Below are 13,584 nucleotides of genomic sequence, written 5' to 3' on the forward strand. Positions count from 1 at the left end.
ACTGAACGAGATTGAATCTCGTCGGCAGTGAACTGCGAGTAGCTGTCCCTGGGCTTGAATCGTGATATGATTCGGAGCCTCGAATTAGGAATAGGATGAAACGGGGGTGCAGATCATAACAACCGTAGCCAGGTAAGGACTAGGAAGGAGGGGGCCGACGCCTGTACGGGCAAATAATTCTCAGGGATTATTCGAGGTAGGTATACCTATATCCGATGGTGGAACGCGCTTCTCGGCCAACAGATGCCAAGTGAATGAGAAGCGATGCAGCAGCGTTACCCGGCACCCGGCACCAGCTACCCGCGGTCTCTGTGTCTGTAGTTTCGATGGATTCTCCGAGGATGGACGACGTAGCCGGGCCGGACGTTGCGCTAGAACCGCACAATACTTACGAAGCCAGCTCCTATCCTTTGCCTCGCTTTGCCTCGCTTTGCCTCGCTTTGCCTCGCTTTGCCTCGCTTTACACACTTGTCTTTCGCCACCTCGGCATGCCTCTGCTCCGCTTCGCTTAACTTTGTTTCCTATTTGGTTTGTTTTGGTACGCAGCCGACCCGTGACGTCTGTGACGACGACGACGGGCATGTACTATACATATAATAACACAAATAAATACAAGCTATGTGTTTTTTTTTTTTTTTTCTTCTTCTTCTTCTTCTACCAATTATGTATCTTGACTACTGGGAATTTCTCGTTGTTCCAAGCCCAATTGTAGAAATAAACGTAAGAATTATGTACCGTGTTCCAGTGGTCATGGAAATGTCCTTGAATTTTCCTCGCCTTAAAAAATTCTCGAAACTATACTAGAATTTTTCTCGTCTTCTGGAGATATTCCATTTTTAATATGCGTAAATTTTTTTTATGCACACCATGATTATAGCCCACCTGACAACAATTATTATTGTCCATGAAAAATTCGAGTATATTGAGCTTTGACGCCGATTTGTCGTGGCTTCGTTATTTCATCTAGATATATAATAAAGCGATGGCAACGGTTATAGAGTCGGAGGAAATAGATGTATGCAATCATTGTTCCTGCGTGCAACGGTTGTTGAAGTACGACGGGGCATACCGAAGCTATAATTTCTAGATTATTAATCTAGACTAAACATCTAGGCTGGAATAGAGAAGCGTGCATTTTCATAACGGTATAATTACAATTGTAATTCAAGCGAATCCTCAGATTCCCCCTCGGCCAGCTTCGAGCCAAAACTGGATAGATAGATAGGGGGGGTCTTAGAAAACCAACCGATATCGCCACCCTGATTACAGAATTCATACCTTTTTGTGTATCACTAAATTTAATCGAATCATGCAGAGATGTGCAACGTGGTATGCATGGGGCGTGGTTTAAAAATCAATATCGCATACAAGATTGGTTGGATCTGGCCGATCGTAAAGCATATGGCTTGAAATGGGAATATCTCGTCTAGGTATGGATCCAACACCAATAAAGGTACGACAATGATCGTATGAGACGCTAAGAATACATGTGCTTTGTAAATTTGACACTACCAGTACAAAAGTTGGTGAGCACCGGCAGTGGAATGAGGTAGATATGAATGTACAATACGTACATGTAAAACAGCAGAATGACCGTTACATTAATGATCGAGACTTACGGACGGTAGATAGGTAAGAATGGGATATCATGTTACGAGCTAGGCACGATCAGGATAATTCATCCAGCAATTATTCGGTCTATTTGCATTTTACGGCAAGCGCTGATCGTGCGAGTGGCATAATTTCTCCAATTCGGCACGGATGTATAAGTATATAGTAATCGACCCCTTAACCCTTCGAGTCATAGAGGTTAGTATTCTTACCACTTGTTTTGTATCCACTTTTTGGATATTCAAAGATTTTTTTCATCATATTTTTTTGCGGTTTTTTTGCTACTTCTGATAGTATGCTAATAGGTTTTCAATACTCGAGAGTAATTGTTGCGATTCGATGTAAATTATTGTTTTTGGAAACAAATTGATTGAAAATAAAACTGTAAAGATGGAAAGAATTATTCATTTCCGAGAGAGTTACCTCTCACACACAAACGTGTTTTACATAAATTATAAGTTTTTGGGCTCGCGGATCGTGAATCTGGAATCGATTTTCAAAAATTCAAGATGGCGGATGCAATATAGATTCTCCGATTTTCTTCATGTGATTATATAATGACGCCGTCAATTACGTTTAAATACCTCCATATAAAAAATAGGGTTCATTCGCTAATTATTTTGCCCACGCATATCGATAAACGGAATCGGAATCGACGATTTATTTCCACCCAAGAAATAACTCGATTGTTTACACTGCAATAGTGGCTAAACCATAAGTGCTACCGAAAAAACGTTCTAAATTCAAGATTTAATCCCATTTCATAAATTCAAGTCTGCTCGGCGTATCGATTAATTTTTCTCCTTATTTTATGTTGGGGGCGCTGGCCTTCCGGCTCGACACCTTATACCTAGATAAGTACAGGACATCATGGTAGCACCAAGTAGTTAGAACATCATACCGAGATGTACGACTACTATACGTCGAGTTTCGAATGTCTCAGCGAGTCTGCGGTAAAGCATGTAGGCTATCCTAGGCCCTGCATGTAGCTAGCTCTAACGTAAGTAAGTATTGCCGGCGTTACAATGTAACGGGCATTCGTTGTCAGTCATGCTCTGCTTCTCGTCCGCCGTGGAGGTACAGGTAGGTAAGAAGTAAGAACCCACTGTATCCCCTGGTTTTGCCGGAGTGACGGACACGCGTCTTATAATACAGCGAATGGATTCGCGGATATACCAACTTCGCGACAACGAACCCTGATGAACCCGTTCCTAATTCTTCATTACATATCAAGGCTTGACTTAAAAGATCAAGGATAATATGCCTGTAACATTGTACAGAGATAGAATATTTCCTAGAGGCTGATTCCCCGTCTAACATGGTTTAATAAAACTTGAAAAAATTGAAGAAAAAATTGTTTTATTAGACAAAGTTTGCTTTTTATTTCAACGCGCCGCTACCTGCTGCTTAAATCCTACTATATCGTCAAAAAATTTCCAACACTTATTTATCATCATAAAAAAGACAAAAGCGAACTTTATAAGTAATGAATGAAGATTTTTTGTTATTACTCCGATGAATAGAATGAAAATTTATTCATTCAAATATAAGCTCAATAGAAAAACAAAAATTTTTATTTACTGACCTGTGTCATTCGTAAATTGCACATGTGTGCATGCAGAAATAAAATTTAACTGAAGATCAAAGCAAATTGCAGTCATGATAATAGCCAGGAAATACGAGAAATTGAGTATTTTTTTTTATACTCACGAGGATCTTCTCGCAGTTGTTGATACACGAGGGTCGTAGCCATGGCCTCGCTGACGAAATCCCAGAGACCGTCGCACGCAACGATTAAGAAGTCTTCTGTCCCATCCAGAGGGATACATCTTACATCCGGATCCCCTGTTACGTACGGCTTGTACTGCACGTCACCTGGAAAATAAACTTGTATGAATGTACGTTTGCTAAATAAAAATATCATGCCGGAGAGCTAAGAAAACAAGATAAACAATTATGGATATTGATCTGACACGTACAATGGGGGTCAATTTGTAAGATTGTTAACCCTGGGCGCAAAGTCGCTTCAGACGTTTTACTTCTATATATTCATATACTTATTATTATTATTAATCGAAAATTAAGAAGCATAAGAAAGAAAAATATTGCCCACATATGAGTGAAAAATTTAGTGACTCTTATCAAGTTTACACATCCGCAATTTAGCACGCGATACCGCATCAGTATTCCACTCGGTTCTAATTAAATTTAACTATCTAATTAATGAACGCATACATGAAAAGTAATTTAAATAACGAAGAGCGAGGTGCCGCAGCGGTGACTTCCGGTCTTGTCTAATCCATCACCACATGGTTTGTTCAAAGGCAGGATTAACGTGTATAAAGTGTATAAGCTAGTTCGTTTATTCGATTCATAACTGAAGTAAAAATTAGTTCTGCAGTTCAGAAGAACGAAAGAAAAATATAACTTTTCATCCCTGAGGCGTTTCGCAGGTGGTTTTGAGACATTTCTGAAACCGCCTGATAAAAAGTCGTGAAAACTTATAAATCATCGACATCGCCGGATGATTGAAGAGTTTAACGCAAAAGCGATGACGCAAAACCGTCTAAGGAAATTGAATTTTCGAAGATTAAGATGGAATATCGCGAGTCGTTCGGTAAAATACGTGATAATTCCAAGATACACTCGATTGTTTGGTTTTCTCAGCCGTGATTTTTCCAACAGCTGGAGCTTACAAGACGATCAAAAGCTGGATGGAACTTTATGGATGAAAAGTCTCCTTTTACCGCTCTTCCTTCACGTACATAAAACGAAATATATATCGTGAAGCGAATTCGCGCGTTGCGTTAATCACCGTGCATGAGTCACACGCACATTCATGTGTAAATAAGCTAAAAATCGAAATATACGTCATACAATGATGTTGAAAGTCAAGAGATGTCGAAAGAGTAGAAATTATGATCTTTGTCCAGCGGATATCGATACTGCATAGATTCATACTTGACAAAAAGTGCGAACTTCGCTTTATACGTATCTCGAAGGGTTTAACGGCAGACAAATTATTCCATGCATTCAAGCTATTGCCTAGAGCCCTTAAAGGATAGCTATATGAGACAAGAACTACCGCGTCACTGCGATGCACGTATGATTGTGTCAACCAACGAACCACACGCGATCAATTCCATGACGAACGAATTCGATAGCCAAACGTGCCCAGAATTACAACCGGAATTCCGTACATGGTGCTGATTCTCTCAAAGATGCCTTAAACGGCATTGGTCACATCGCCTTGATATGTGTGTTTAATTTGCAATGAATAACGCCAAGAGCATAAAGCAGCGTTCAAAGAAAATTTAATTAAAATAACGCAGATAAATAATATAAATACCTACGGAGAAAAAGGTGCAAGCTTGCTGACATGATTATTGAGAAAAAAAAGAAAAAAAAAACTCTCCAACGCCATGTTTGACTCTAGCGATAATAAAAGATATGAGCAATAAGCGGAAAAGTTTCGTTGCGAAGCGGATGTTCGTGCTCATCAACCCCGACCATTTTAGTGTATGAAATGCTAGTTTCAGTTTGATACATGTGGAACCGTGAGTTGTAGGCAGCACAAAAAGTCTCAGTGTACAGATGTGTGTAATATGTAGCACGCGACTTTCTCACAGCGAGACACAACGCTGCGACATTACCGCTTTTATAATAATTAAGGAAAAACGCGAAGCGCACGGAACAAAAATGCGGATGATAAACCGGACGCAGGGTAGTACAATGTATATACACGATTATGTCTTCTTGAAATCCATTGAATTACGTCACAAATCACACACCTATCGCATAAAGTTCTCTTACTTTGGTTCAACCCAATGGACTGACTCGTTTAGTAAACAGCTTTTTTCTTATTAGATAGTTCGTTTTTAGCACATCTCGCGTTATATATACAATCTTAGGTATCGCCAGTTTCTGTCGTGAAATTAGGCAAGATCCCCAAGCCCCAGGATCTCTCAGTAATTAGGTACACGTCGTGATGTCGGACATCGAAGTATCTTTCCAAGAGCTACGTGCCTACTTGCGGCGGGCACATTTTTCTTGAAAATCAATTATGAATGCTACAGAGACAAAGTGATCAGGGAGAATAATCTGTCGCATTATTCACGTGGAATAACGACCTGGAAACATAGTTTATTCAGTCACACAGACAGATTAGTCTCTCTGATCACTTTGTCGCTGGAACATTCATAATTGATTTTCAAGAAAAATGTGTCCGCTAAGTAGGTACGTAGCTCTTGGAACAATGTTTCGATATCACTATACGAAACAGCGAGGTTTGACTTCATGACATATACCTAATTACTGAGAGATCCTAGGGCTTGGGGTTCTTTCTTAATTTCACAACAGAAACTGGCGACACCCAAGTTGTTCCTGTATTGTTATTGTGATGTGGTTTTGGTAAATTAACGGATTTTTTGTACATTTCAAATGTTTTTGCCTAGATTTCATTTTCATTGCTTTTTGTAAGTATGTAGCAATGATACCTCTGTATCATAGTAACCAATAAACTAATTATCAGTAAACCACAACTTTCATACTTAACTAGATCTGTAGCATTCATAGTCTATATTGTTGTTATGACTTATGATCGCACGATAAGAAAACGAAATAGCAATGCTGCTGATCCAATTGGCGCACCTCTAAGTACGTATAACTATCTCAACTTTTTAACAAATAATAAATAGATTGCGTGGTGAAAACCATGGATGAAATTTTTTTTCTCGTTTGAACACATCTCATTTAACCGTCAAGTACAACAAGTATAGCTAAAAGTCGTCAGTCTAAATATATAACTCTATTTTACAGATTCTTAAACTCTTAAAACTAGATAACCAATTAACAACACATGATATTCTGATTAAAAATCTAATATTTCGAGAAATTCGCGCAAACACGAAAGTAAAAGGTACAATACATTCAGTTTAATGTTGATTTTTATGAAATAAGATGTAATCGAGATATTACAGTTTGATGTTGAGCGTACGCCATGTTCTAGTAAATGAATAAAAAGGAGCGGTAAACAATTGTGACTGATGTTGGATTAGTCATGAAATGTTTATGAACCTCATCGATTCGGGATCACGTTGCTAGTGGCTCAGAAATTTAGACCAATCCCTACATTTCCACATAGCGCTGGACTAGTTTTATGTGGCGCAGTCAGTCACAGTTGAATTCTATTCAATTTCCAACTTCTATTTTTTTGTTTCACGATTGCCATCTTACGATTTTTTTTGCTTGGGAATGTCCCAAAGAAAAATTAAAGAAAATTAAGAAGCACAGTTACGAAAGTATGGTTTGACAATAATAAAATGAAGCTATTTTCCAAGGAACAAATACGCACCTATAGCTCTTGAAACTGCAAGCTGTCCATTTACGCGCCATATTCCCCAATGGATGACTGCTCCTCCCATATCGTTTACACGCTCCCGTTCGTCCTGAAAGTTAAGTACATCTTTAACAGGCGAACGATTGATACGTACATAAGGACATGTAAGAGAAATACAGTTAGATTTATGAATCAGGAACAAGGTGCTAATAGCGCGTTTTCATTGTAGCAGAACGAATTTGTAATTTGATACCGTTTTGTAATTAATTTGTAACAGTAGCTAATTGTTGCAGAAGAAATAAGATTCCGAGATATTTTGTATCTTCTAGTTTGAAACGTAGGAAATCAAACCCTTTCTCAGGCCATTGAAAATTTTCATACATTCATTTTCAGTACATATGTTACAGTTACGGTTTCAGTTAAGGAGTACTAAAGTGATAATTTTCCTGTTGCTACATTTCGTGAGAAGGAAATTCAAATGTTGCCTACTTCACAAATAGCTCTCATGTACAGAATTAGCTGCCTATCAACAGTATCAACAGATCTTCAATTTTTTTCATAAGCGTATGATTGTTTCTATGTACCTGTAATTTGATCTAACCGATGGCTCAGGAAAAGATAATTCAAAAAAATCAATAATACAGTTAATCAGATCCCAGGCTACGTACCAATGGACATATTTTTTAGAAATTATACACTTTCGAATCATAAGCTAGAGACTAAAATCCAATTATGTTCATCGTTTATTCAATTGACATATAATGACTCAAAGAGGTACACAAATTGACGGAGATCGGAGATTGCTGCAATTTCATACGTACGAAGAGTATTTAGACTCACTGGTCACAACCGTTGATCTATGCTACCTGCGAAGTACGACGGTAGCACGTTCAATAGCGGAATTGGGCTACAGATGCATAGGAGAGACTCTGACGAAGGAAGAATTCTACAGACGTCTCAAGGCCGTTGAGAATTTATTATATCCAACTCGCAGCCCTTATGAACTCGCGTCAGAGTTAATCGCACCAGCCAATATCCTTCAACAGGAGTTGGCTCTGCGGGAGCGAGCAAACAGACTTGGGACATTGATGACGATAGTTTTTCTGCGCTATTTGACAAAGTTTGGGTTCGAGGTATCAGGCTACATCGACTATAGGCACAGATTGAGCGAGGAAGACTGGAAGCCGTTCTTTCAAGGAAAAAAAAGACTATTACCACTAGAGTCCGATCTGGCTTTTTACCACTGGAGGATGGGAAGAACCGTGTGCAACGAGACACCAAATTTTCGCCCATTCATAGACCCCAAGCAGGGACTTGTGCTAAAGAATCTACACGATAGAAGCATCATTTCTATTAACCCTGACGGACCATCACCTACGATAAGCACGACGCGAGTAAATGTGAAATGTGATAATTATGAGCAAGTAGTTTTCTACGACCACGTTGTCAGGCGAAAACTTTGAAGCAAATTATTCAGTTAATTGATCCAAGAGTGATTATAATTATTTTCCATACTAATAAACTCACATCTCTATCAGGTTTATGCGGATTTACAAGTTGAGTTATCTGGCCTCGTTTAGCAAGCACGGCTTGAGAATCACCCACCCAAGCGATGTAAAGCTTTCTTTTTGCCAATAAAGCACAGACTGCCGTTGTCCCGCTGTTGAGATTCTGTTGAAAAAAAGAAAAACCATCGGAATATTAGTTTTAATTTCGGGATCAAATTATACTTCAAAATGGATGATGTCCCTTAATGCTGACTCAATCTTTGCATGCATATTTAAACTGAGTGCAATCTGCAAAATTTATCGTACCTGTTTATTTGATTTTTCAATAAAATGTGCGTCTGTGGTAAGGAAAGCATCTCGCAAGGCACGTTCCGGATCTGTAGGGTAATGAATACTCTCCGCTAAATACTGATGAAGATGAGCTGCACAATATACCGCCGCATCTTGCCCAGCGTGCCCGTCAAAGACCGCATAGTAATGTCCCGCAGAATCATCCTGTAAATGTATCAAGTTTCCAATAGTAATTACTAGGTAAGATCAAATACTATACGTCAAATTGTAAAACTTCATTTTTCTCTCTACCTATAAGAGGGGAATCCTACCAGTTGTCTATAACATTGTTTTAACCTACCTTAATACTGAATATGGTGTGTAAGTCGTGTATGACCACATGACGATCTTCCATTTTTCGCCTGCTATTTTTGATGGCGCATCTCGAGACCAACGGAATTGGGGTGGATGGAGGAGGTGGCAGTAACGCTAACCTACTGTTTTCCAAATAACGTAGGCAGATCTCATTGACCTTACCAATCACAACCTGCATCAGTCTAAGCGGTGCGAAAGCTGAAATATATAAAACGGTTATCAATAGTAGAAAAAAAAAATATATATGTATATACATATATAGTGTGGTAAATAACATCTTAGTCATGTATGCTGTTATAAATAAGTAATATCTATACTGAGAATATAAATTTAGTCATCACTGCTTTGTTAAGCAAGCCTTTTGCTGAGAATATGATAATATAACATTCAATATAGTTACTGTTATCCTGAAATCGCCATTCACATGCCTCCGACTGTTTACTGCACATCCGCTTCACTTCATCCAATACCAAGTGGACAAGGTATGATTGCAGACTAGGTGGACAATATCTGGAACAGAGTATAAGACGATGAGAGGAAAAACTTGTATTTGGATGAAGACTTTGACGGTAGTGAAATTCCATAAATTTAAGCAGATAAATTTTGACGTTCGATTCCTTATTTTTTCTTTCTTTTTATTTTCTTCATGAAACAACTTTTGTAACGGCAACGTTTCTACCAAATAAGTTGGACCTTATTTCATTAATTTCGTCAGCAGTAAAACTGCAAAAATTTAAACAAACTACAAACAAAATAAATTAAAAAATTAAATGTAAAAAATTCCAGTCAAGTATTTGCATACTATAATAATCTTTGTATTTTTTTCTTTCAATGTGTCGATTGTAAGTTGAGCGTGTGAGTTATTAGAAATTTAATATGGAAGGGATGGTGATCCAATCATGAATCAAGCGGAAATATATACATATAGTAGATATAAAATCGTCTTTATCACATTACATGTATGTATGCATTAGATAAGTATCCTGTGTATGATATGATATGAAATGTTGCGATATTATTCGCGGAGGGAGAGGCTACAGAGGGCGTTATACAAAGAAACAGTCGTATATAAGGTTTTCGTTCGCAGGTAACAAAAATTGTCGCTCGCACGTTAGAATTACCTACGAACCCATTTAAAAGTATAACTTTTCTCCAACACTGTACTTAAGCAGGCTAGAGGCGTGTGGAAAAACGTTTTGTACTACTGCAATTCGAGCAACAAGAATCAGATCGAAAGAGCTTCTAATAAATTCAAGAAGAACGTAAATTTTGAATTCGACAACGATTGGTTTGACTTATTCTATTATTTTCACGAAACCCGAAACACATCACATCTCACAATTATGGCAAATATAGTAGGTATTTATCGTCACGAACGTAGCGAGAATTTTGACGAATACTTCAAAGCTGTCGGTGAGTATTTTTTCCTTCAGTTTTCGTTCGATACTTCAATCCACAATTCAATATTTACATCGGCTAATGCAAGATCTTGGAGGTGTAAATTCTATTTAAAGAAAATAGAATTAGATGCATGGACTACCCAGCTACAAACTATGTTTCGATATTATATTCCTGTTGGATACAACGCGAGCTTTTATCGTAAAAATATAATACTGTTGTAGCAGCATATGCGCCGGATGCAATGATAAGGTTACTATGGCTGCAGAAATCATCCTACAATCACGTTCAATGTGATAATTATTTTTTAAAAAACAAATATCATTACGTAGTTGTAATAAAAGGAAAAGAGAAAATACTAAGACGTAGATAAGTGAATGAAATGTGAAATTTTAGACGAAGAAAACTATCCTATATATAATAAACGGTATAAAAAAATCAAAATTTCACCATAAATCGACGCAGGCATATGCGAATTGATAAACATTGCAAGATGTGAATCACCTCCAGAGTATATATCATGAATATATCCTATCTATAATTGACATTTCAAGACAGCTTTAAAAAGTGGATGTCATAAAATTGCATATATATGTATATAGTTATATACGGTGGATTCGTAATCCAAAGCCCACATTCTGTAATCACACCAATATCTTATCATAGGTATCGAAACGTGCCCGATAAGACGAACGTAATGTGATAAAATGCTGACAAATTATTAGACACAGACGTTACGTATAAGCTGCGCATCAGCTTAGGAATCGATAGGGAATTTGGCATTACTAATTAATCTATCTTAGTACCTGTAACGAAATTGAAGTTGACAACGTTATCGTACCGAAACATTGGGAATAAATTTACTATTTTCTTAATTTTACAATGATTTTCAAGGAAGAAAGATTTCAAAACATGAGTGTGTTTTGTTTTATTACGGTTTACTGAATTTCAAACAGTTCGAAATCACGAATTAACGGTTTTTACTTAGCATGAATCGTGACGTTCAAAATGATGAAAGTTTTATTTTTCGGGACGCGTTAATTATATTTCTAATTGTTGATAATATTATTATACGATTCTTACATCTTTGCGTAAGCCACGTGAAGTCAAATTGGAAAAAGAAATACGACCAAAAGAAGTTATAAACAATCGTCGAAACGCTTCACGTACAATTTGTATGACGAGGCTGAAGTTAGCAACGTTAACGTAACGAAACGGGGGATGATCACTTTTTTGCAAGTTCATAATGACTTAGAAGTAGTGAAGTTTTCAAAAAATATGAATATATTTTGCGCTATAATGATTTACTGACTTTCAAATCAGACATTCCTGCAATTGTGAGATAATGATTTTCCGCAAAGTTAGTCATTACAATAACGTTACCTAACTTCAGCCTCATTTCGTACGTATGTAGTAAATGTGTTATACGAGTTCGGTGAAGCGAATAAATTCTTTTTTCTTCATTTATCCTTGCCAATTTCGTTGTATTCAATGGTGAAAAATTAAATGAGATGGAAATCATTTCAGGCGTGCCCTACATCGGTAGAAAAATGATGGCCATGAGTAATCCACGTATGGAAATTGAGCAAAACGGAGAAAAATGGACCATCCGAAACGTGTCTGCTATGCGAACAAACGAGCTCACGTTTGTCCCCGGGATGGAATACGAAGAATCGATGCCATCCGGAGACGTAGTCAAGGTCGTATTCTCTGTCGAGCTTGACATTTTTTCTGAAAGAAATCGGAAGGGAATAGTAATAGTAGAGCGGAAAAAGTTGAATTTTTTGAACCGATTGTTTTTAGCTAGTAATTATTTGACCAGTGGTTCCATAATTTTTTTTAATTTCATAATAACGTTTATGCTTGGGTTCTAGAATGTAACAGATGTGATAGACGGCCGGCTAGTTACGAATTCGATCAGTCCAAACGGTTCCAGAATAACACGGACTTACGAGTTCACCCCCGAAGGTGCTATTTTGGTAAGAAACATGCTTATGATTTATCTACGTACATTAAACGCAAAGGTTTAATGGAATGTTTCATGTTGAACGAGGATACTTTACGTAAATGTTTGAATGAACATATTGCGTAATTTGAGTATAAGGTCTACGAAAATGTAGGGTTTCGATACCAGGCGAGGAAATATGTAGCATACAATAATTACAGAACAATTCACTATTTCAGACTATGACACATGAGGCAAGCGGACAAGAGGCCAAACGATTCTACAAACGTGTAGTTCCTACGTAAATGGTGTAAAACTTTCATTTTGATAGTAATGTATACATTTCTATCGAGGCTACGAACGGTTATTGTACAACTAATCTTTACTTCTTTACTATTGATTCACTCTTAAGTAAATAAACTTTATTTGCAAATGGTGTACAGAATGAATTATATTGTTTCCTGAAACAGTACTCTTATTTCCACATTCTTACGCGCGTTAGTTTTACGCTGAAGTTAGTAACGTTAACGTGACGCAAATTTATAGTGACTTTGAAGTAGTCAAGTTTTCAAAATATGAATACGTTTATTACGATTTAGTGCGTTACTAACTTCAGCCTCGTTTGAGTGGCCCCCGATCATGTATTGACGAAACTCGTGGCGAGTGATTCACTGGGAAACACCTGTGAGCAAGGTAGTGAACACCACCTGTCGGCTGGCCATACAATCGCATGTGTGTGGGTTCTAAACCGACGGTAACGCATTTACATGTATAATACATTATGCGACTACATTGCGGTGTTGTAATCAGGGTTGCCATGGAAACGTTGCCGTATCAATACATGCAGAGAAATACCGCGAAATACCATTTAAATTAAATTAAAATACGTTTCCGCGGGAGTAGGTTACAAGTCAACGCCTTCGCTTACGAATTGGTCGATTCGCCAGCGAATTTCGTATTCGCAAAGCGTACCTACGGCTGAATTCAAATCGGTATTATGTCAGAATGAGCCACCGCGACTGCACTGTAGCGTGTATTTTTCACTACGAGGTGTAGCCACGCGCCGGCCAGGTGACGTAAATAATTGTATATGCATCAAATACGTAGCGTGATATATAGATGCGTAGCATATGACGAGG

At 37.8% G+C, this 13,584-nt stretch overlaps 2 protein-coding genes across 2 annotated transcripts in view; one reads left to right on the forward strand and one right to left on the reverse strand.

Moving 5' to 3' along the window:
• LOC124410584 (mucin-5AC-like) overlaps positions 1-13,584 on the reverse strand; it is a 42,642-nt gene that overhangs the window by 27,975 nt on the left and 1,083 nt on the right. Inside the window, exons 2-7 of the mRNA XM_046889067.1 lie at positions 9,503-9,612; positions 9,089-9,300; positions 8,764-8,952; positions 8,477-8,620; positions 6,965-7,058; positions 3,322-3,486 (exon numbers count right to left, since the gene is read on the reverse strand). Of these exons, the coding sequence (XP_046745023.1) occupies positions 3,322-3,486; positions 6,965-7,058; positions 8,477-8,620; positions 8,764-8,952; positions 9,089-9,300; positions 9,503-9,612 (914 nt within the window). The remainder of the gene's footprint in view (positions 1-3,321; positions 3,487-6,964; positions 7,059-8,476; positions 8,621-8,763; positions 8,953-9,088; positions 9,301-9,502; positions 9,613-13,584) is intronic.
• On the forward strand, positions 10,199-12,812 carry LOC124410579 (fatty acid-binding protein, heart-like). Its single transcript, XM_046889061.1, has 4 exons — positions 10,199-10,515; positions 12,028-12,200; positions 12,375-12,479; positions 12,685-12,812. Exons 1-4 carry the CDS (start codon positions 10,446-10,448, stop codon positions 12,748-12,750), a joined length of 414 nt encoding a protein of 137 aa, XP_046745017.1. The 5' UTR covers positions 10,199-10,445; the 3' UTR covers positions 12,751-12,812.

The sequence above is a fragment of the Diprion similis genome, chromosome 9 (genome assembly GCF_021155765.1).
Source record: "Diprion similis isolate iyDipSimi1 chromosome 9, iyDipSimi1.1, whole genome shotgun sequence".
NCBI lineage: Eukaryota > Metazoa > Arthropoda > Insecta > Hymenoptera > Diprionidae > Diprion > Diprion similis.